This window comes from Lemur catta, chromosome 9 (assembly GCF_020740605.2).
Source record: "Lemur catta isolate mLemCat1 chromosome 9, mLemCat1.pri, whole genome shotgun sequence".
NCBI classification, from domain to species: Eukaryota; Metazoa; Chordata; class Mammalia; order Primates; family Lemuridae; genus Lemur; species Lemur catta.
The window spans coordinates 65,347,804-65,373,199 of record NC_059136.1 but is presented as its reverse complement, the minus strand read 5'-3'; the positions used below and the strand labels follow the sequence as shown (position 1 = coordinate 65,373,199).

Here is a 25,396-nt window from a genome sequence, read left to right as displayed (position 1 = left end):
TACATATGTTATTTTATTTCATTCAAACACAATCCTTTTGCCGGGCGCGGTGGCTCACGCCTGTAATCCTAGCTCTGGGAGGCTGAGGCGGGTGGATCGCTCGAGGTCAGGAGTTCGAGACCAGCCTGAGCAACAGTGAGACCCCGTCTCTACTAAAAATAGAAAGAAATTATCTGGCCAACTAAAAATATATATACAAAAAAAAAAATTAGCCGGGCATGGTGGCTCATGCCTGTAGTCCCAGCTACTCGGGAGGCTGAGGCAGTAGGATCGCTTAAGCCCAGGAGTCTGAGGTTGCTGTGAGCTAGGCTGATGCCACGGCACTCACTCTAGCCCGGGCAACAAAGTGAGACTCTGTCTCAAAAAAACAAACAAACAAACAAACAAACAAACACAATCCTTTTAAACAGACATTATTAACAGTACATTTTAGATGAAAAAAAACACCTAAAATTCAGATTTCTGTGACCTCACAGGTTAATGTCACAGTGCATGAATTACAGCTCAGTGGCCAAATCTGAAACCCAAGATTTTTTTCTTTACAACTGGCTTATTCAAGAATGAGCTTTTATTTTGTACTGATGCAAAAAGAGAAGAGCCCAATAATGAACTAGAAGTTCTTAAAGCATATTATTTTTAAATTATCCTGATCCCTAATTTTCTAACAATTTATTTTCATTTTTCAAAACCTTTAAATATGTTCTTGGCAAGAAAAAGCAGATTGTTTCAGTGCTGAACCCAAAAGCATTTTCTTGTAAAACACTAGATTTAAAAAAGGCAAATCAAGTTTGCCCTATAGACCATAATTATGCTAAGAAATCAAAAATACACAATTTGATATATACCTCAATGCACACTTATATAAAACATTTGATGTCCGTCCTAAGGATCACAGTAAATATTTTATTGGTTTCATGCTTTTGAAATTACCATTTATATAAGACTCTGTATTTAACAAATTATTTAACAGTTAAAGGAAGCTTGTAGTCTACTTGTAAATAATAAATCGTTTCAAAATACATATAACTTACAGTCTTAACTATAGTAATATAGTCACACAATAAATGAGAAAGGTGTTTTTATTTCTTCATTTGTGTATCATTAAAGGACAGAGACGGCTGGACCTTCTTTTTTTTTTATTTCAACAATTAGGATTCCTTAGAATCAGTAAAAAATAAAGGATCCTTTTTCCTCATGGTACTATCTATCTATCTATCTATCTGTCTATGTCAGCAGAAACATATAATATAAACTGATTATTTTTTGACCTTCCTATGATCTTGGTCATAGGGACCAATTGAATCTCACCAAAAATTCCCGCAAGCCATTACTGTACAGAACATATTTCTCTTTTAACTCATTTTATTTTGGTGTATATATGTGTAGAGGCATTCCCACTTCCACTTTATTATTAGAGATTGATGTTATTTTCATGAAGAAAAATCACTTTATCTGGGGTTTTACCTCCAATTTAGGTGGCCAAAATGCATTACTAACTTATTGAATGCAGTGTTAAATTATGCTACAGTCACTGGTAAAAGTAAATAATCATAAACCCAGAGTACAAAGACATAGAATATGCTATTTTGTTCAACAATATGTATTTTCTTATTTTAATTCAAAATACATTTTTTTTTTCAAAAAAAGAATAAGTCAATAGATTACTTCTTGTGACTTGCAAAGAACATGTCTTAGAATAACAAGGAGAAGGACAGAAACCTGGATATTAATCTAACGGAGACCGAATTGTTGAAGGTAATCAATGTGTGACAACTGGTAGGATATATTCATCTTCTACAGTAGAGAAACTTTCAAAAAGCAAAGTTTGTTTAGCAATTTAGAGAAAATATTAGGGAGACTGTATAGGGTACTCTTCAGAAGAAAAGAAAATAAACAATTATTTATTGAAGACTGACAATGTGGTAGGACTTGTGTTAGTGTTTTTTTTTTTTTTTTGTATATGAAGTCTCATTTATTCTTTACCCAAATTTTGTAACTGGATATTTTATCATCACCTTACAAATAAGGAAGCTGAGAGAGGTTAGGGAACTTGACCTAGATCACAGGCTTATATTAAGCAGAACTGGGATTTGAACTAGGGTCTGCCCAACTCTGGGGCCCCTATTCACTTTCTATGAGAGCTGGGACCCACAGTGCTGTGGAGCTACCAGATGGGTGTGGTGGTATTTTAAAGGTAACACCAGTAGGCTTAAAGCATAACCAGGGTAAGAAGTTGAGAAAATGAGAGCAAGAGTAGAGAAGTAGTAGGATAAAGACAAGGGTGAGACCTGCAAGACAGAGAAGGTAGAATGTCATCCACAACATCCTCACACATTCACTGGCAGCTGCAGTGCCCTTGGCTGTCCTCCACTGCTTCAGAAACTGCAAAGTGGCATTGTTGCTAAGGAGGTAGTGCTCCCATATCCGCATTGGCATGGCGGATATGCCCGTATCCATTGCTGGCAAGGTCTGTCTTTGGAGATGTTCTTGAGATATGACTCACATGCAGGTGAGGCTCTCTTTTCTTCCCCCTCTTAGATGGCCCTTTCTCTCCTTCCATTCAATTCCCTCCTATCTTCCTCCAAATCCCAGGAAAGATAGGCCTAACATAAAAAATTAATTCATTTATATCTTTGTTTTAATTCTGTAGTCATTTGTTCAGTGGCTTTTGTGCAAAACATTTTGCTCTGTGCTCTAGGAGATTTGAAGACCAAAAGACACACTCCTGTACTCTCAGAAGTATGATTTGATCTCAAGAGTATCCTACTGTAACATACCTTGAGAAATATGTCTTGTCAAGACCAGATTCTATGGTGAATGTTCCTTACTTGGTATTGCCTATCCTAGATGCCAGAATCTTGTTTCTAACCATCAAATATATTAGTTCCTTGATGTATTCTTAATTTAGTACTTTAGGATGGTTCATATTTATTGATTATTTATTGAGAATAACTTAGCTCACTAAGCAAATGTTATTTAGTTTGCTCTATGTATTTATGTATCACCGACTCAATGGAACAGAAAAGGACATAGAATAACAGACCACAACAGAGCATTCTGACCTTAGTCTTACTAACAATTATGCAAATAGCTACCATTTATCAGTGCTAACTACATGCTCTCTCCTGTGCTATGTGCTATATTACATTATCTCATTTAAGCCTCATGACAACCCCATTGGGTGAGAAATGCTATCTGTTTACAGATAAAGAGATTGAGGTGGCAGTTCTGGGATTTGAGGCCAGGTTTACTGAAGGTGACAACCACCATTTGCGTCCACATTCAGAGCACATACTGCCTCTCTTATCTGTGTTGAATTTCCGTTGAGATCTGTCTCTGTTTGACTTGTGTTTCTCTTCCCCTAGGCTGCTGCATGCTTTGTGTTGGGATGTCTACATTTTGCACAGGTCCTTTTCACAAAGTCTCATTTATGACCTGAAGCAAAGTAAGATCTTTAAGTAGTGAGTCAGGGGGAATATTTGCACAATGCTTCAGTTTGTTTCTGTAACCCAAATTTGCTGAGCCCTCTCTGTGAGCATCAGCATTTCCATGTTCACATGGCTGCATTCTTAAGCATGCTGTGCCAGGATGAGAGCCTTCAGAACTCTTGGCAGGAAGAGGAGAACACACTGAAAATGTTCCTGCATGTGTGCAAGGCCACGACAACTCTTGGGAACTACCACTGACCCTTATCTAACAACAGCTGACAGAAACATTATGTTTGGTCATTTTATGGGCCATGGTATGTTGTTATAAATCAGAAAGGTATACTCTGCTGTGAGATCACTGAGGTTAGAAAAATTAAGCCTGGTCAAGAGGATCTGGGGTGGATCCTTGTCAGATCTGGGAATTGAGCCAGACCTTGAAAGACAAGTAGGGTTTGCCCACGTACATGGGAGGAGCCAGAATATCAGGCAAAGAAGTTACATTTAACGACTGAGCTCACTGAGCTCATAGTCATCATCTCATTTGTATTTCCTCCAAACCCTGAAACATAGGTATCATTACCTCCATTTTATGGATGAGCCAATTTAGACCCACAGTAATATACTGTAGGTCACAGGATTGGATTCAAGTCCAGCCCATAATCTTAATTCCTGCCCCTAGAACATTCTCTGTGCCAGTCTGCAGAGATGTGGGGAAATGTATGGCCCAGGAGGGAATAGCAAGTAGATGGGTATGGCTAGATGTTGAATGAATATTCATATATGGAGGTAAGTTTTTGTTTCTTCCAGGGGGTGGGGTAAAGAGTGGAGAAGTGGGGGTAGAGAGGAGACTGTTTCTAATAGATCTGTTTGGTTTTACAATGTGGTTTTCAACTTTAATGGCGGAATCCCACCATTTTCATTCAGTATTTTAACTGAGTTACTGACAGAAGATTCACCTCATTCCCCCTTTTAGGCACCTTTGCCTTGACATCCTTAATATCAGCCAATGCTGTGGAACGGCTTGTCCCTCAGAGCACCCAGAACCTCTCCACACAGGGTAACACAAGTGTGCTGGGCTTATCCGACTTTGAGATGCAAAGGATCGGTGTTGCTGCAGCAGTTTCCTTCTTGGGAGGTGTGATTCAGGTAAGGAATACTGAGACGGGGAAATAAAGGAAGAGAAACAGTGGGAAAGGAAAGGCAGTTGGTGCTCTGTTTTTATTCTTGTTCGTGGGTTTGTTCCTCCAGATGAATAAAGGGCAGACGTGTTTTATCTTTATGGAAATACTGTCTACTACCTCGAGTAGCTATGCTATAAATGCTGGTTGAATGTATGAATTAGAATCAATAAATTGAAGTTACAGAGAAGCAGTTTTTGGCCTTTTAAGAACATGTTTTCTGAAAAATGTTTTATAAAATGGAATGAGCTTCCTTGCAAGGCAATGAGGCAGCCCTTGTGTTCACACCGTGATTAGATTGTCACTGTAAGGGGAGCTGTAGGAGCGATTCCTACAATGAGGAGATGTGACTGGACTTCTAGGGTCCTTCTTAATTTTCAGGTTTTACGATTTTATTGTCTACCTCAGTAACAAACGGTACTTAGTGTGGCCGTAGGTTTGCTGGTCTGAGGTCATTGGATCCTACCTGTAACGGCAGCATCAAGGATGTGTGTTGCTGCCAAGTTCTCTGTAGTCTTTCTATTTCTTCAAAATATCAGAATACCTTGCTTGATGTTTCCAATCAGAGGTCAAAATTAGATAATTCGGAAGTGACTAAAAAATAAATGTAGAAAGGTGTTGAGTGTTAGATGTGGAATTGCCTGTTTGATACATCCATTTCTGCTCACTCTCTCGTGGTAAACTGGATTATGTGTGCATGAACTTCCCTGGTGGTTGTGTTCTGGGTTGGTGGAGGCTCTATTTTACAGTGAAACATTATTTACAAGGTCAAAGATCAGGTAAACGCCAAGAAGGGAGAAGAGCAGTTGATTGCCTGGCATTGGATGGTAGGAGTACAGACATAACCTTGAAGGAAGGAAATATTAAAATTCCTAGAGTTACATTGCCTGCTAGCTGTGTAAAAAGGACTGAAGAATTAAGATGTGAGATGAAACGGGAATAAGAGCTCTTGTCTTCACAGTTCTTGAGAGAAACAAAGTGAGTTACAGCTTTGCCTAGGAGACTGACCGGACTAGAGGGCAGATCAGTGTTCTCTGCGGCTCATGTCTGTGCTGTCAGGAAAGGAGAACTAGTTTCCGGGTGCCCTGTAAACTTTGCTGTATTTTTTCAAGCAAGGATGAGGCCAGCATATTCTGATGCTTGCACTGGCAGCCTCAGTGGCCGTTTCCGCCTTGCTTGGCCGGTGTGAGGCCTGTCTCCATCTTAGACATACTCAGCCCTGGGAACTGCTGGATCAAACACCAATATGTTCCTTTAGATTTTGTTATAGGGTTTCCTTAATTTCTATTCATTTAGGATAAAAATCTCTGTATTAACACAGCCATGATAATATTGCGTCTTTTTTTTTCTGCACTGTTATTTTCCATTCATATCTCTGTTTGAATTTATGATTTTTATTAGGTTTGGACTTTTATTAAAGCAAGGAACAAGTAGTTCTAGGTATATATTAGTATTTTTAAAAACTCTGAAAGTATACATAATTAACAATAAGACCCAGCCACCTTCTGCTTAGTCTCATTTTAACCATTTTTCATAAGTTTAAAACCATCAGCAGGTATTTTGTTATTTTCTAGCATATTTGGATTAAGAACTTAAATGATAAAATATAAAAGTAAAAGCCAGGATTCTAACAACATAAAAAATAAATATCTCATTTCCCGGAATGCAACTCCCTAGAATTATGAGAGTAAAGCGGGATATTATTAAAGATAATAAAAATAATTTCATTCTCATGGCCTTTTATTACATGTAAAATCTGATCCAGAGAGTTGCATGTTTTCTCTTATAACTTCATCAAACATCTGCTTTCTTTCCTCTTTTGCTCTGGTCCTGGATATGGGACTTACATTTTAGCCAATTTTTAAACAGATGGCTGGACTTTATTTGACCTCCAAACTCATCTGTCCATTGTCAACTGGAAACTTAGAGTCTTTTGGATCTTTTGGATCCAGCCCCTCAGTCACTTTTCTTTTTTTTCCTTCACAAGTGAAATCCACTGAATCAAGGTATCCAGTATGTATAAATACAGGAAATGTTTGTTTGCCTTATTTTACTTATTTGTGTTTTGTTTTGCTTGTACATTATTCATTTTCAAGTTTTTTTTTTTCCCTCTCTGAAAATCAAACTGATGGAATTACTTAGGTTAATAAGATTATATTGTTAAAATGTCTGAAACAATCACATCTGATCTGATTCACAGTTAGAAATGCTCTTAGCTGCAAGTAACAGAGAACCTTGCTATCAGAGGCTTACACCATGAAAACATTTATTGCTTCTTGTATTATAAAAAGTCATAAGAGGTTCTTGAGGGGCTTTGGGGTCTAATAACACATTCAAGTTGATGAGCTAATCTGCTTTCTTTTGTTAGATAACAAGGGCTCTGTGCCTTGTCAGTGCATTTCCTTTTTTGTTCTCTCTTTTGGTAGTTCACAGGTTTTTTTCTCCCTAAATTGTAGCTTTTGTTTGTCTAAATTTTCCCACACACAATTCTCTCTCCACTTCTTCTTTTTTTTTTTCTTTTTACTTTATTCAGGATATTATGGGGGTACAAACATTTTGGTTATGTGAAATGCATTTGCCTCACTCAAGCCAGGGCTACAAGCGAGCCCTTCCCCCATACAGTGTGCCCTGTCTCCATTAGTTGTAGGTTTATTCACCCCACCTGCTCTATCCCTCATTCCCCCAGCCCCCACCTGATGGGCACCCAGTGAGTATTACTACCATGTAAGCACCTTAGTGTTAGTCAATTATTACTAGTTTGATGGTGAGTACATGTGGTGCATGTTTTTCCATCCTTGTGATACCTCATTTCGAAAGATGGGCTCAATCTCTATCCAGGATAATATAAGAGGTGCTATATCACCATTGTTTTCTGTAATTGAGTAGTATTCCATGATATACATATACCACATTTTATTAATCCACTTATGTTTTGATGGGCACTTGGGTTGTTTCCACATCTTTGCAATTGTGAATTGTGCTGCTAAAAACATTTGAGTGCAGATGTCTTTTTATAGAATGTATTTATTTTCGTTAGGGTAGATGCCTAGTAGTGGGATTGCTGCATCAAATGGTATTTCTATTTTTAGCTCTTTGAGGTATCTCCAAATTACTTTCCATGGGGGTTGTACTAATTTGCAGTCCCACCAGCAGTGTAAGAGTATTCCAATCTCTCCATATCCATGCCAGCATTTGTTATTTTGGGACTTTTTGATAGACGCTATTCTCACTGGAGTTAGGTGATATCTCATTGTAGTTTTGATTTGCATTTCCACTTCTTTACTTGACTTAAGTTCCTTAACATTATTTTAATTATTCTAATATGTCTATTTTTTAATTTTAACCTGTCTTATGTAAGTTTTAGAGGCAAGTATACACAAAACAATAGAGGAATTGGAATGAAATTAAGAGGTATATTTATAGCAAACTGTCTTCATATGACATTTCTGATTTTATTTTGCCATTTGCCTGTTTTTGCTTTTATTCCAACTTTTTGTATGTCTGTAATATTTTAGTTTGTTTTCTTTTCTATGTAAGACATTGTTTAGAGAACACAGTTCTTGGGGGTAATTATAGTACCTTAACCTATTTTAAAGTCTTCATTGTACCTACCATAGAACTCTGTCCATGGTAGAGTCTCAGAAAACTAGTTGAATTAAAAAAATGAATTATGTATTAAGAAATCTGAAAACCAAGAAATAGCAGACATCAAACTAGGTAATAATTTCATAATTTTTAAAAATTAATTGAGTGTGACATTTGTGGCTTTATTATAACAAGAGGGGGCTGTAAAAAATAAAAGGTACACTCAGAACTGTCACTCTCCCCACCACCCCGACCCGTGCTCCGCATCGTTTTCACTCTGTTCTTTCCCACTCTCTGTAGGAAACCTGTCTCACTGGTTTCTGGTTTATACTTCCTATGTTTCTTTTGCAAAATGAGAAGATACCCTGTATATTTTCTTATTTGCCTTTCTTATGTGAAAGGTAGTATTGTTTTATACCTTGTTTTCTTTACTTACTAATATATCCTGGAAATCACTCCATGTCAGCTCATAGATATATTCCTGATGATTTTTTTATTGCTCCATAGTACTCAATTGTGTGGATAAAATGTAGTTTATTCAACATATCTCCTATTTTTTGAGCATTTAGGTTGATTCCAATATATGGAATTGTAAACAATAGCACTATGTATGTATGTATGTATGTATTTTCATTTTGTTAGTAGGGTCTGTTCAAGGTGAATTCCTAGAATTGAATTGCTGGATCAACAAATAAATGCAAAAAAAAAAATAAATGTAGTGTTGTTAGATATTGTCAAATTCCCTTCCAAAGGGATTGTAATAGTTTATATTCCCACAGCAGTGTATGAGAGTGCCCTTGGCACCACTAAAAGAATATGTTCTCAGACTTTTTAACTTTAGCCAATTAGGTGAGAAATAGTTTTCAAAGATAATTTGAGTTTCTGAAATTTTGAATGAGGTTCAACATCTTTTCATATGTTTAAGATCATTTTGTACCAAAGTTGTGAATTGTGTGTTCACATCTTTCTCATCTTTTCATCGGAGTTTTAGAACTTTTCCTCTCAAATTCTGAGTTCTTCGTATATTGTGAATCTCAGCCTTTTATTTGTGATATATGTTGCAAATGTTTCCTTATAATTTGGCAGTTCTTCATTGATTTTATTTTACTGTGCAGATTTTTAAAAATTATATAGTCAAATTTATCAAACATTTCTTTTATTGCCTGTGAATTTTGAGTCAGTGTTAGAGAGCTTTTCTCTACACTGAGATTATAGAGGAATTCTCTGGTATCATTTTTCTAGCACTTCTGTGATTTAAGGTTTTTTTATGTTTTTCTTTTTTATATTTAGTTTCCTAATCAGTGTGGTTTATGCTTGTATATGGTGTGAGGTATGGATCTAATTTTATTTTTTTCTAAGTGGCTGCCTAGTTGTGCCAGCAACATTTTCTAAAAAGCCCAGTTTCGCTTCTATGACTTAAGATGCCACTTTATCATTTCCATATGTATTTAGATCTATTTTGGGAATTTCTATGCTATTCTGTTGTCTATACATCAATTCTTATGACAGCAGCACTCTGTTTTATGGAGACTTAATAGAGTGGTTTGATGTCTGGTAGAACTAGTCTGCCTTTGTAGTTTTAATTTCTTTGTGTGTTCATGGTTATTCCTGTGTGTTTGTTTCTCCTTATGAACTTTAGCATCAACTTGCCTAGCTCCATAAAAAAGCTTGTTGATATTTTTATTGGGGCTGTGTTAAATTGACATCTTATGATGTTGAGTTGTCCTGTCCAAGAACAGGGCATGCCTTTTCTTTTGTTCAAGTTTAATTTTGTGTCTTGAAATACAATGTTTTAAAATTTTCCTCTTACTGATTTTGAACATTTTTATCAAGTTTATTTCTAAGGATTTAATCTTTGTTGCTATCAAAAAAGGGGTTTTCTTTACCATTGTGTCCTCTGGCTAGTTAGGCTGGTTATGGTTTGTGTTTATGAAATTAATTAATTTTTGTATGTTAATTTTACATCTAATACCTTATTGAGTTCTTTTATTATTGGATTATTTTTATTGTGCATTGATTTGCTAGTACTCTTTTAGAGATATTTTTACCTCTTTCCAAATCCATATGACTAGTGATTTATTTTATCTAATTGCATTAGGTGATACTTTTATTATAATGTTAAATAATAGTAAAAATAGGCATTCTTGCCCTTTCTTGAGGTTACTTAAAAGGTCATTAAGATCTGCATGAATTATAACACTGGGCTTAAAAATAAAGTATATATATTTTGTCATGTCAAGAAATTATTGTGTTATATTTTTGTGTTCTTAATAGCAAGTAGAAAAAAATATTGACCATTACTGAAGGCTTTTTAAGTATCTACAGAGATCATCTTATGTTTTTTCCTCTTAAAACTATTATATGATATATTATATTGATAGATTTCCTAATATTGAACTAACTTTAAATTGCAAGAATAAATCCTGGTTGGTCATGGTACATTTTATTCTTAATATGGTGTTAAATTCTGTTTATTAAGTTTTGATTTAGTACATTAGCATCATTTTTCTTCAGTGGTATTGGACTATAGTTTTCTTTTTTGTGCTCTTTTTATCAAGTCTAAGTGTCAATGTTTTAATGTCTTCCCAATGCTCTGAAGCATGTATAGCACTTTTAGAGCAACTAGTTTTGAAGGTTTTGTAGACTCCCTCTTTAAAAGCATCTGTTGCCTGGTGCTCTTTGGTGGGGTTATTTTTGGATAATTTTCTTCAATTTCTTCTATAAAAATTGATCAATTTAAGCATTCTATCTCAAGTATATTCAAATTTGGCAATCTGTATTGGAAAATTATCATTTTTATTTAGCTTTTCAAATTTATTTGCATGTAGGTCTTTAAAGAAATCTCATATGATTTTTTAAAAAATTATTGTTTTAATGTTTTTACCCTTTGGTATGTTCTATTTTTATATTTGTATTTTTTTCCTTTTTTTAAATCAAGTTAGCTAGGGGTTTGTCCATCTTGTTAATTCTTTTTTTTAAAAAACTAGGATTTTGATATAGTAGATCTAATTTTTGTCCTATTTCTACCTCTGCTTTTACCTTTATTATTTCTTTCCAGTTGCTATTTTCTTGTTTGTTGCTCTTTTTATATTTTTTTCAGCTGGAAATTTAATTTATTTATTATAACTTTTTAATTTTTGTTGATAAAAGTATTTAGTAATATGCATTTTCCTATGCTTATTGCTTGAAATGCATTCTGCCAATTCTGATATATAGTGTTTTGCTATCACTATTTTTTAGAAATAAAAATTCTGTGATTTTAGTTTGCATTTCCTTTTTTACCCAACAATTGTTTAAGAGAAGAATTTTTACTTTTTAGGAGGATGGACCTTTTTGCTTTTCAGTTTTGTCAGTAATTTCTAGTATGATAGCATTGTGGTCAGGGAGTATTGTTTGTAATATTTATACATTACCTAATTTACCAATATTTTCCTTGTAATCTATTATATGATCAATTTTTGTGAATGTTTCATGAACATTTGGGGGGGAAAGGGGCATAATTCTGATTATCAGAGTGTAAATATCAGTGTATTCCTGTAAGTTCTACCTTAATATGATTATTCACTTTTTGTATATTTTGTCTTTCTTCCACTGAGACTGGCACATTTATTACCATAGGCTACCTTTGCCAGAATAATGGTCTTGCAGTGGATTGATTACCTTTTAGGTAAGCTGTATATGTTTGTGTCGTAAACATAAGTATTTCAAACATCTCTTCTTGTTCATTGTCATTCAGGCAAAATAAATTAGTTCTGTCTCCTCCCTTACTATTTGATTTATATTGCTAGTATTATGTAAATGAAGTACACTTATAAAACCACAATAATGTAATGTGATATGTTTCTGTGTTGTACATTAGATCATGGGCCTTTTATTATAAAAAATACCTTTATTGAGGTATAATTTCCATACAATAAATTCTACGTATTTAGAATGTACAATTTGATGAGTTTGACATATGTATTCACCCACGAGCCCACCATCAAGACAATGAAAATATCTGTCATTCCACTGAATTTTTCTTTGACCATTTGTATTAATAATTCCTTCCTCCTACTTCTTTAGACAACGCCCCCCCCATGGCAACTACTCATCTGCTTTCTGTCACTATAAATTAGTTTGTATTTTCTAGAGTTTGATAAAAATAGATTCACTGTTCCCCCCTTGGGGGGGATTTGGTTTCTTTCACTCAGCACAACTTTATGGTTGATGATTTTCTAGTTTTATTGTAATGATTTTGCAACAGTAGGAACTCCTGTGATTAGAACTCATGCAGTTTCTGATTGTTCCTAATGCAGTGACTGAACTGACTAGTGTGATAATCTTTTTGTTTCCAGTTCTACCATCTATTTCTAAAGCACCTTAAATGTCTTACTTTGCAAAGAAAGTCTTTCAGTGGAACTGAAGAAATTTTGTGCTATTAGTAATACTTTTCAGAAAAAGAAAAAAGAAAACTTTTCTAGGCAAAAAATGTAGTAAAAACAGTAGCAGCCAGGAGAAGAATGGCTTGCACACTCACAGCCATGAGGTGTTAATTTCAAGGCAAGGTGGGACGTTTTAAAATGCCAGTATCAATGAGCATGCTATTGGGGAAACAAACACTCAATAAAATTCAATGCACCTGTAAAACCTTTGTTCGCTTTTCCCTGTAGCTTTTATTATTCTCCATCATGGGCACCTTGCCCATTCCTTTTTCCAAGAACTGAGAGGGGTCTGGGATTATCCCCTGACCATTTACCTCTGGAAATTTTCCCAGGCTCCACTTTCCTGAAGCAACCACAGGACAAGATTTCTGCCCTGGAGGACATTGGGATATATGACTCCTTTGACAATTGCACAAGGGCAGGGTGACAAGAGGTGTGGTGTTCAGTGACAAAGCCTTGTATTATTGCACTAACGCATTCTGGAAACAAACATATGGTCTTACATCTTCAAGGATGAGAAAAACCAACTGTAGACCTAAATAGGAGATGCTTCACTTACTTTTCGTTTTATACTAAACATTTTTGAGTATACTAACTAAGAAGATCAGGAATACAGAAAGACTTAGGATGTAAACTAGGTTAACCTGCCTAGTCAACACATCGCACTTACTCTTCCCAGAAATATCATCGACTTCATTCTTTTGTAATGCAGGAGGAGGACAATCTAAAATCTATTTTGATAATGTTTCACTATTTTACAGCCACTACAGTCAGGAGGTCATTACTGTGTTTAATCTAAACCTTTCCAGCTGTGTTTGTACCTGGCAAAGCTAAGAAGTAATAAACAATAAAATTAGAATTATAATATTCTTAAAATTATAAAAAAAATCCTCATGTAAAAAATATTTATTATCCTACTATATGCCAAGCTCTGTGCTAAGCTTACTACATGTATTCACATATTCAATCCTCACTGACATTTTATGAAATAAGTACCATTATTTTACCCATTATGCAGATGAAGATACTGAAAGGAAAAGTGGCTTATTTAGAATTTCATAATTAGGAATTAGCAGAATACATACTCTGGTATATACGCTTTAACTGCCTTGCTACACAGCTTTCTAAGGTAATATTAGGAAAGGAAGCAAGGGAACTTAACCCAGCCATTTCTAGGGCCTGGGCTTTGAGCTAGCTCTTTTCCATATTTTACCTCCTCAATAAAAGCAACAACCTGTGCACTGGGCATGTGTCATGTGGTGGGACAATGCTCTTGGCCTCATAACTGTGTGCCTGCCATTCTCTAGACCTACTCGTATGACTCCTCCATGTCCTTCAAGGTTTAGTGGAAGCATCATCATATCAGGAAAACCTTCCCTGATATCTCTGGACATGGTTATAAGCGATTCCTCCCACATGCTCCCATGAGACATTGCTTATGTCTTATGTCGTAGGACTTCTCACTCTGCCAGGGTATGTTTTTTTCACATTCACCTTCGCTTCTAGACTGTGAGTCTCCATAGAACAGGGACTGTTTGTATCTATAATTTCAGCAGCTGGTACTTAATACATGTGAGCTGATTAAATTGAAGAGGATAAAAGTCAGTTAAATGTTAGTGGCATCATTATGTTAAATAACCAAAATTAAATTGAGTTTTTCCTTTCTTTTTTTTTACCTTTCCAGACTTACCACTTTCTCCTCCATCCTCTATACTAGAAGAAAGGGAATGTGTCTGTATCTGTTTAAACTGTAACACCGTTCTTTGTAAGCAAGGAGTTACAAAACTTATACTTTTCTAATTTGGTCATGTATTTTGTTAGATCCACCCAGGTCCAATGTGAAGAGCTACTCAATAAAATCTCCCACCTCTTCTTATTATTAATCCCATGCCTGATAAAAATAAAAATACAACTATTCCTATAACTCCTTTCTCCCCTGTGTCTCTTAATAGTGTCATGCTTCCAATCGCCCATTTTACAACTTTGTTTTCTTTAACTGGGGCAGAATGAAGGCAGGAGAGTCACATTGCCCATCCCTCGCAGTTCTGACTCCCATTGCATCTTGCAGCAGAGGCTAGTTTTTCTTGAATAGTCTGAGAACCGAAAAGATTGCGTTTCCCTCTTCAACCATGTAATTCCAAATAAAAACAATTCTTAAGTCCAGTGAATTTCCCATATATTCCACAATAAACAAAACCAAATACAAAATCAAGTGTGTTCGTTTCCTAAAGACAGATTAGTTTGCCCAGGGAGCCGTCCTGTTCTTGGCTCCTCCCTCTGCTCTCCATTCCTGCTCCATCTAGCTTAGGTGCCTTTGTCTTTTTCCCTTTAGCTCCTCCCGTTATACTAACCTTTTAAATGGACATTTGTTCCACATTCTATCAGCAGATCAATCCTACCAAAACACAGCTCTGAGGTCTGAGCCAGTGTGCAGCATAGGTCTTGGCAAAATTAGGTGTTTAATAAACGTATGGAAAAGTGATGTCACTCACTCCTTCAAAACTCCCTTTTCACTACTTTTACGGTGCTTTGTATTCTGACTTAAAAATTTCTTGCTGTATTTCCTATTACTCCCTTGTGGCTAATTTTGCTCCTTATAGACTCACAACTCTGTGTCCTCTGAACACATCCCATGCTGCCCTGCCTTAGACTCACATTGTTCCATCTTTATGGAATGTTTTCTAATTATTTCTCTCTTGAATTCTGCCTGAAGTTGTTGGTGTTAACTTGATCACCTGGCTGAGGTAGGGTTTGTCAGGTTTCTCCACTGTAAAGTTACTCGATTTCCCCTTTTTCCACACTGTATTCTTTGGAAGTAAGTCAATATGCATAGCCCACACTTAAGGAGTGGAAATTATGTCAAGTGGGGAGTAAGGAACAGGGAGTATTTGCATAAATTATTGGAATTTTGCACAGATTTGCCTCTTCTCCCAAATTTATTTATTTAATCATGTATCTTAGTATGGACTCTAGGATATTTGTTTTGTTCTTTGTGTACAATTCGGTGCTACTTTATTTATTCTGGTTTTTTTTTTTATTTTAAAGAATTTATTGAGCAAGGTGGGGACAACTTCCTGGAAGCCTAAGACCCAAGTAACCTTGAATATGGGCTCCATTTGGTCTTTGTTACAAGCATGTTCTTAAAGGCAAAAAGGGGGAAAAAATTGGGGCCAATACAAAATTTTTTTGTCAAGAATTCTCACTGGTCTACCCAAACATTGATTAGTGATTGGCTATACATTGTTTAACTATAGGGTGTAAGTTATGGTGTCTAGGATGTGTTAGTTAATTTATAGCTATTTGTGGTGTTGGTCAGTCTAGAGTCTACAATGCAAACAGCTTCAAGAGGTAATTACTTAGATTAAGGGTCAAGAAGTACAGTGGGACATGACTGCTGCCTCATTCCTGTGCCCTTATTTATTCTGTTTTTAAAACTGTCCCAGCTTTGGGCATTGGGGGCTCTTTCAACTGGCTCCAGGCCTGTCCTTGATGTATTTATTTATTTATTCATTTATTTAACGCTTCCTTACTTTCTGGCACTACGAGCTGGTCCAGGCTTATATTACACATGCCCTGCCCCAGTCCTAGAATCTGCCATTTCTCTGAGGACCTCTCGTGCCTTATATTAGAGAAATGTATTAGAAATCAAGATCTGGGTGCCAGGTGTGCTCATTGCTACTGAGATGTTGTTGCTTCTAGGACCTTTCGGCTGACAGAGCAAGGGAATATGTGTGTGTATATTAAAGCATGTATATAATCATATCTATATGTGTTTCTATACCTATATTAAGCTAAACATGAGTTCATACTGATGTCTCCGACTCTAATTTATTGCCACAGTGATCATTCTGGCCTTCTTGTCTAGTTTGTCTGTAATTTCCCACTTCCACAGTGAAAACCTGGGTCCCACCATTCATCATCCATCTACTTAATTTTGCAATTCCAGTACATGTGTGTAGGGGTTTCAGAGTTGTTAACCCCTTCCCCCAGGGGAAAAAACTTTATCAACTAGATTACAGTGTTTTTTGTTGTTTTTTTCGTTTGCTTTTTTTTTTGCTTTTAGTCTTATAGATTCTACTCATTTCCAAAGTTATTTAAGTCAGTATATTTTCACACTACACCCTTCAGTGAGGTTGCTTCATACATTTAGTTAGTTTGAAAAGTCTATGTATTATATGATTCCATTCAAATGACACTCTGGAAAAGGCAGAACTTGTAAAGACTCTAGAATAGTAAACAATGTGTTATCAGTGAGATTCCTTGTCACATTCTATGTTACATCCTGGGATCTTCTGACCTCCTAAATAATTTTTATATATATAATTTTATATACATACTTATATATAATTGTGGAAAAATACACGTAACATAAAATTTACCATCTTACCTATTTTTAAGCATGTAGTTCAGTAGTATTAAATACATTCACAATGTGCAATCATCACCACCATCCATCTTCATAACTCTTTTCATCTTGTAAAACTGAAACTTTATACCCATTAAACAATAACTCCTCATTCCATCCCCGCTACAGTCCTGGCAATCACCATTCTCCTCCCTGTCTGTATGATTTTGGCTATGCTAAGTATCTCACGTAAGTAGAATCAAACAGTATTTGTCTTTTTGTAAATGGCTTATTTCACTTAGCATAACATCCTTAGGTTTCATCCATGTTGTAGCACGTGTCAGAAATTCCTTCTCTTTTAAGGCTACTATTTCGTTGTTTGTATATACCACATTTTGCTTATCCATGTGTCCATTGATGAGCACTTATGTGGCTCCCATGTTTTAGCTATTATGAATGATTCTTCCATGACTATGGGTGTCCAAATATTTCTTTGAGATCTTACTTTTAATTATTTTGGGTTTATGCCCACAAGTGGACTTTCAGGATAATATGGTAATGCTATTTTTGATTTTTTGAGGAATCACCATGTTGTTATTCATGATGGCTATATACCATTTTACATTTCCACTAACAGAGCATACATGTTCCAATTTTTCCACATCCTACCCCAAACTTGTTATTTGTGTGTGTCTGTGCATGTATGTGTGTGGGTTTTATAATGGCCATCCTAATGGGTATGAGGTGGTATCTCACTGTAGTTTTGATTTCCATTTCTCTAATGATTAGTGATATTGAGCATCTTTTCATGTGCTTATTGGCCATTCATATATCTTCACTGGAGAAATATCTATACAAATCCTTTGCCTATATTTGAATCAGCTTATTTGATATTTTTCATTGAGTCTTAGGAGCTCTCTACATATTCTGGATATTAATCCCTTATCAGATATATGATTTGCAAATATTTTCTCCCATTCTATGGGTTGTCTTTTTATTCCGTTGATAGTATATTTTGACACACAAATTTTATAAATTTTTATGGAGTGCAATTTATCTATTTTGTTATTGTTGCATGTACCTTTGGTTTCATAGTCAAGAAATCATTGCCAAATCCAATGTCATGAAGCTTTTCCCTTATGTTTTCTTCTAAGAGTTTTATAGTTTTAGGTTTTATATTTAGATCTTTGATCCATTTTAAGTTAATTTTTGTATATGTGATTTCTTAAGGGCCTAACTAACTTCATTCTTTTGCATGTGGATATCCAGTTTCTCTGGCATCATTTGTTGAAAAGATTGTCCTTTCTTCCACTGAATGGTTTTGCAACCTTCTCAAGATCATTTGACCATATATGTGAAGGTTTATTTCCAGGTTCTATATTCTGTTCCATTGGTCTATATAACATTTTTATTTGTCAGTACCACATTGTTTTGATTACTGTAGCTTTGTAGTAAGTTTTAAAATCAGGAAGTCTGAGTTCTCCAGCTTTGTTCTTCCTTTCAAGATTGTTTTGGCTATTCAGGGTCACTTGAGATTCCCTCCTAAATAATTTTTTAAAATTTGCACACAGTAAGGTTCACTTGTGCTATAAGATCTATGGGTTTTGACAAATGCATAGTGTCACATATTCACCATTACAGTATCATATGGAATAGTTTTACCATCCTAACAATCCCATATGTTTCACTTCTATACATTCCTCCATTCCCATGGCCCTGGAAACTACCTATATGCTTACTGTCTCTATAGTTTTACCTTTTCTAGAATGTCATATAAATGAAATCATGTTAATATGTCACCCTTTTGGACTGTCTTCTTTCACTTACAATAAGCATTTAAGGTTTATCCATGTCTTTGCATGGCTTGATAGCTCATTCCTTTTTACTGCTAAATGGTAAGGAGGACAGTTTTATATTCTAAATTTCACAACAGGTAACTTCATAGGTATCCATTTGATAATTTTTTCTCTCAGGTTCTCTGGTCACACGGAGACATTTTTTGTCATATCCTTGTGCAGTGCTCAATTGTTTCCCTAATGTAATGATCGATTTAACTCTTTTTCCCAAACCTGTGTATGCTGCCAGCAAACAATACAGGGCTCTTTAGCACTTCAGGCCTCACCCAAACAGCTTTTCAGAAGTTACCTGACAAATACCTACATTGTTCTTCTTTATGGTCCTGGTTAACATTCCCTTTTCCCAAAGTCATCATTTCACCTCTCTTTATATAATCTTTTAATGTGTGAACTGTGTCTTTAGCTCTGTATTCTGCAACAATGCTGTGCCTGGCCCTTACTGGTTATTCAATAAATTTTTATTGAATGGACAAATCAGTGATTTGGTATAGTATAATAGTTAGATTGCAGACAAACCAACAGAACCTGAAATGCATGCTATATTCCATTCAGTTGGGTAATATAATTGTTTTCTACATACTGTTCCTTTTTTTAATATTTGAAGGCTACTTCCAAAAACTGCCCTGAAATCTGAGATATATTCAATTTATGCAGAACACATGGTGTTTATACAACCATTACCAAATAGTATCATGCTAGTGAACCTTGCTGATGTATGTCAGAGGTTCCCAGCATTAGCCCAGAACATCAGCATTACTCCAAACAGCTGAAGTATATTGTATGAAAGTTATTTCTCATAAAATGTTGCATGGCTAGGTATTGGGAGTTGGCTAGTCAAATTAGAATTATCATCCATATTATTAGTAAAAGGAATTGATGTGGCTATTCATTAAATCATTAGCTTAAAAAAAACCTTGACATTGGTATAAAATTTAAATACTGAGCTCCAAGCAAAATATTCTAGAAGGACCCTCATTTTTACATACTTAAGTCTAAAGATAAACATAGTTCAATCTGTGGCTCATTCTTGCAAAAGCCTGTTTTCTTGCATGCTTGCTACCTTCAAACTGAGCACATCAGCCCCTATATGCCAGGTCCCTAATTTTGATGTGAATAAACTGTTGAAATTTGGGTGGTAAGAAAAGAGGGAGTTCTTCAATGTCTCCTCCCCTTTCTCCGTGCCCCTTTCCCTTCCCTCCTCACTTCTCTTCCTTCTCCTCCTCCTTCTTAAAATGTCTACCATTGTCTTGGGTTATGGAGAAAGTTGTTATCCAGAGAGAGTAATTTCTCCTCAGTTAAATCTCACATGTTTGCAATCATCCTTCACATACCCAGTGGTTTGTATCAGAAATGAGGTCTTAAGGGACTTGTTGACCTTTCAGAGTCAAGAACTCTCAATTTTAAAGATTTATCCCTTGCTGGGAGGATTTTTTGAAAGTATAAAAATTTGTATAAGGAGAACATTACAAAAATATTTTCAGTCTTTGGATGTTTTAAAAGAGGATACTCCATCTTTTCTTATTTGTTGCAAGGTAGGTTCCCATATTTTTAATGGTTGAAATGTTTGAACTCTTTTTATACCTTGTCCTTTTTCTGGACCCTTCCATTTGTAATTTTAGGTTGTGGAAATGACAAAGAAGTTGCTACTAGAAGATAGTGGTTTAGCCGGAAGTGGTTGTGACCACTTCAGGGTAGATGACCTTTGTTTCTCAGGCATGGAAAATCATTTAATTTGTTTTCCAAAGTGCCTCAAAGTAGGTGCTGGAATTTGGGAAACAAATGGAAAACAGAAGGTAAAATGGTGAAGGTCTATACAAGAACCTTCCAAAAGTTTGCTTCTCAAAGTAAATGAAGATAAGATTACTTGGCATACAGATATGAACTTTCCCACATTCCAAGTATGCAAAAATTCCATGTATGCAAACTGGTTTCACAATTTCAAAGATTTGGATTACTTGTATGCTCCATTTAGCCAAAATGAAAATCTAAGTCACTGGTTTTCATTGTACCCCAATAATAACTATGCTAATTTCATCCTCATGGCCTGTTAAGAGTTAATGTTGTACATTGGAACTAACTTATTAGTAGAGAGATACTTAAGAATAACTGGTTCAATGTTTTTCTTAACTAATTGTGTTTTCAGGATGAAAACCAAGTGACTATGAATTAGAAGTTGTCAAAAAATTCACTGTGTTCCTCTTGTACCCATACCATTGATTGCTTGGGTATTTCCCTCAGAACATTTCTACTTCGACCAATGGACACATAGTTTCTCCAAAAAATGCTTGTAGCAGAAGCTGCTTCTTTAAGGCTCTTATGTTGGCAGTAACAGATTGCCTGATTTTGACATTGGCAACCCATATTCTTGTCTTTATTACATATTAAACAAAAGGTGGCTGCTAAGCTGCAAACAATTCATATTTATTTCTGTCTACACAGATAGATTCTTTCTTGGAAAGTGTGGTGAGGCCCTTTCTACACTCTCAAAACTGGTGGCTGGTTTCCCATACTGGGTACATATGTATGACACCCCATAATGTTCCTGCTACATCATGTAAGTTACACATTATACAGGTTTAAAAGCCCTTGCATATATTATTTCACATTTACCTTATAACAACTCTACAAGATAGGGAAGACATCACTCTAATAATTTATAGATGATCATGAGACTCGGAGAATTTCCCTAGGTTTTTCCATAGTCACAAAAGTAGAATGTGGCAGAACCTGGATCAGAATCTAGGGTTGCAGATTTGAGCCCAGGAAACTCTACTATAATACAAGTTCTGAACATTATTGCTTTTGGTCAAGAGACATTGTAATATCATTAAAGTATGGAAATGATATATTTTGCAGTTTATGTTCTGGTGGTGTAAGATAGCACTTTATACTTCTCATTTTCATCACTGTGACCTCTTGATAAAAGGAAATCTCATTGCTATTCTTCCTTCTGATTTCTTTAATAATCTCATTTTCCAACAAGAATTTTAAGACCTGATCTAAATATTATAATTAACACATTAAGAGGTTATGTTAGCATGATCTGCTTTGTTTCCCTTTTCTAGTGTGGATACTCATGAATATAATTTAGTGTTATTTTCAAAACAGTAAATTTTACTTTTGCAGTTTCTGTGACTGAGATTACACAATTGTATTAAGTCAAAGAGTGAGCCATCTTCCGAAAGGTCTCTGGCAAAGGAAGTTGCCCAGCAGAGCTCAATGCACAGCTTCTACTCAGAGTTGATGATTTCATCTAGTCATGAAATGGTTTTGGGATGGAGGGTGATGCTAAAATAACAAGGAAATGTTTAAGGAAAATGCTTTTTATACTGACGTCTAGGCTTCATAAGAATGTACCTTTACCCTATCTCTGTGTTTTGCTCTTCCTCAGACACAAATCAGTTCTGATATCTTTTTACTAAATATTAGCCCTTTAGAGCTGTTTGACAGAACATCTAGTCAAACACATTTCTCAGAACTTGCGAAAAACCCAAGGAATGGCTTTCTCTCTTCAATGCTTTTGAAGTTTTATACCTATAGGGTGTAAAACAATAAATCATATCCTTTCCTTTTTTGTTTTTAAATTATGGATATGGTATTGCAAATTTTATTTTTCTTCTACATAGACCCATATATTAACTGATTTAAGTATACTTACCTTTTTTGTAACATGTAGAATTAGGAAAAACAGAGAAAAACAGAAAAGTCAATATTCAGAAAGAAAATATTATGTTAAATTTAAATGAAACACTTACATTGTATCTAATAACATTTGAAAAGTCTTGGAACCTACTAATGTTCTCCAGAAAACTCAAGATATTGAATATAGAATATTTAAGAAATCCATTAAACATTGGCTTTCTATATCTCTGTAAAATGAAAAGGAAAACGTGTCCGATGTTAATCCCTTTAGGGACCTTGGGACATTTTATCTGCACATGTCATCTGACTCTTCCCCTGTCCTCTTAGGTGGCCATGTTTGTGCTGCAGCTGGGCAGTGTCACATTCCTGCTTACAGAGCCTGTGATCAGCGCGATGACAACTGGGGCCGCCACCCATGTCGTGACTTCACAAGTCAAGTATCTCTTGGGAATGAAAATGCCATATATATCTGGGCCACTTGGATTCTTTTATGTGAGTTTTCCATATGAATGTGTTCATATATTTTGGGTGTGTATGCTGCAAAAAGTAGAATTTGGTTAATTATAACACTGAATTTTTTTTATATTAAGGCAATTTAGGCTTAAATAAAATCTTGTAGGATTTTGAAAATGTGATTTGGGGTGTGAAGCTAGCTTAATGAGTAACATTTACTAATTTTGGAAACAATTCCTTGTAATGAAACAATTGAATATGGTATAATTTGGGGGCATGATTAGAAAAATATAACTTGAATTTTTGTGAGCCAATTCTAATGGAAGCCATCTACTGGGATGGTGGCCCAGTTTAACAGCAGTACGCTCCACTGCATTCTTTCTGTATTGTGAGCCCTGGTATGGATTAAATCAGATGACTGGTCAACACTGGTGGCTGTAGCTTCAGTAAAGGATAATCAGCTGTTAAAAGCCACCTGAACCTGAGAGAGAAACATTGGCCATTTTTGACATATTTTCCTAACAATACTCCATTGTTCTTGGTTTCAATTTCAAGTTGACCTCAAATCTGTGACTGCTAAAGCCCTCATCATTTTGGGAGTTTATTAAAAAAGAATTTTTTTAATGAGTTTTGATGGAAACCATGCTTTGTTTTACTAAATTTTATGCATTGTTGTGTACTAAATTATATTAATGTTTTACAATGAACATATTGCCATCCTTAATTTTATTGAATATTAATGGTTGAAAGTATCTCAATAGATGGCTTTGCAACAATTTATTGATTGAATCCCTGTTATTGAGATGGTTTCTGGTGTTTTCCTATTATACATGGCCCAAAAGGATCCTCTTTATCTGTAAATTATTGTCTGCATCACTGATTATTTCACTGGGACGCATTCCTAGTAATAGAACTACCAAGTGAAAGGGTGTGATATTTTTATCAAATTTCAACCTGAAAAGTTGTACCCATTAATATTTTACTCTGATCTTATCATTGTCTACTCTGGTTATTACAATTTAAGAAAAATTACCAGATTGATATGTGAAAAATTATACCACTTGTTTAAATGTGTATTTCTCTGATTAGGTGGTAAAATAGTTAATAAAGATAGCAATTGGCAACACCGAGCTGGAAGCTGGTTCTGAATTTTTGTTTCTTAAGTAATATCCGGCTCAGTGATTCACTCATTATAAGAAAGCTTAAAGCCAAAACAAGAATGCTGGAACTGCGCTTGGAAAAAAGCAGAACAAAGTAGCCGTAAGCTGTCAGATGACTGGCTGAGAGTTAAGTCTTTTGGTGACTCTAATTCCACAGGACAGAACCAAATCAATGATGGTTTCTGTCTGGACATCGCTCCTGAGACCAGCCTGCTCTTCTGAGCACATGCAGCATAAAGAAATGACTGTGGGTTAAAACTTGGCCTCTTTAGTCATTTCTGCATACACAAATAATCATCTTTCTTTTTACTAGTTGTGTTAAAGAAGCAGGGTATTCTGATGTGGGAATGGCATTGACCTTTCAGCTTGTTTCTCTGGTGGCAGGCGATGTGAATGAGATGTTGTATTAAAGTGGGGTGTGTATGTGTGAGTGTGTGTGTGTATGTGTGTTTCCATTTTGTTTTCTTGTGAGATAAAAACTGCAGGCTACTTTCTTTACCTTGGTCTTATAGGTTAAACCTTGTGAGACTTTTGGAGGTCTTTGGTAAGATCTCACAGTGAAAAGGAATCAGATTTAGGAATATTTTTATACTGCTGGCTTTAAATTCAGCATTACTCAGTTGGTGGAAGTTGCTATGCTTTATGTTGATGGAAAATGAAAAAAAAAATGTTGCTCTTGCTTTTCAATGTCACAGAGTCCTGCACTATCAGGCTGTTAGGTAGAAATGGTGTTTTGGCTCTTTGCCAGGGTTTCAAAGTGGATGCTGCTGATATTGCAATATCAGAAATTGTGGTGATCTGAGCAATAGACTAAGAAATAAATCTTGCATCATACATAGGTTACACTGGGATATTGCAAAGTGTGCTTTGGTATAGTTAGGCTGAGAGAATCTGATGGTGATAATGTAAATCTGAACTTGTCCCTGCGTCATTTACGTGGTACATGAAAGAGCAAAGCCAAGCTCAGCAAGAATATAGGGCAGAGGGCATCATAGGGGCCATGACCATCAGGTCAAAGGACCTGGAGTAGGGTAAATTAACACATTTTGGGGATTTTTCACTCTTTGTATTTTTTTTATTTTCATAAATTTATGGGGTACAAATGTAGTTTTGTTACATGCATAGATTGCTTAGTGGTGAACTCAGGGCATTTAGGATATCCATCACCCAAATAATGTGTTTACATTGTACCCATTAAATAGTTTCTCATCATCCACCCTTCTCCCACGCCCTCACTCATCCAATTCTCCATTATGTATCATTCCCTGCTCTACATTCATGTATACACTTTCTCTAGCTCCCATTTATAAGTGAGAATATTCAGT

The 25,396-nt window shown here is 35.6% G+C and overlaps 1 protein-coding gene across 5 annotated transcripts in view; it reads left to right on the top strand.

Moving 5' to 3' along the window:
- The window catches only part of SLC26A7 (solute carrier family 26 member 7), a 133,068-nt gene that overhangs the window by 46,783 nt on the left and 60,889 nt on the right, over nt 1-25,396 (top strand). For 3 of the 5 annotated variants that reach the window (XM_045561827.1, XM_045561826.1, XM_045561829.1), the window contains exons 4-5: nt 4,402-4,574; nt 22,786-22,950. In XM_045561827.1, coding sequence (XP_045417783.1) covers nt 4,402-4,574; nt 22,786-22,950 — 338 coding nt within the window. Of the gene's footprint in view, nt 1-1,647; nt 1,756-2,923; nt 3,743-4,401; nt 4,575-22,785; nt 22,951-25,396 lie in introns of those variants that run through there. The other 2 variants (XM_045561830.1, XM_045561828.1) reach the window with 2 other exon arrangements.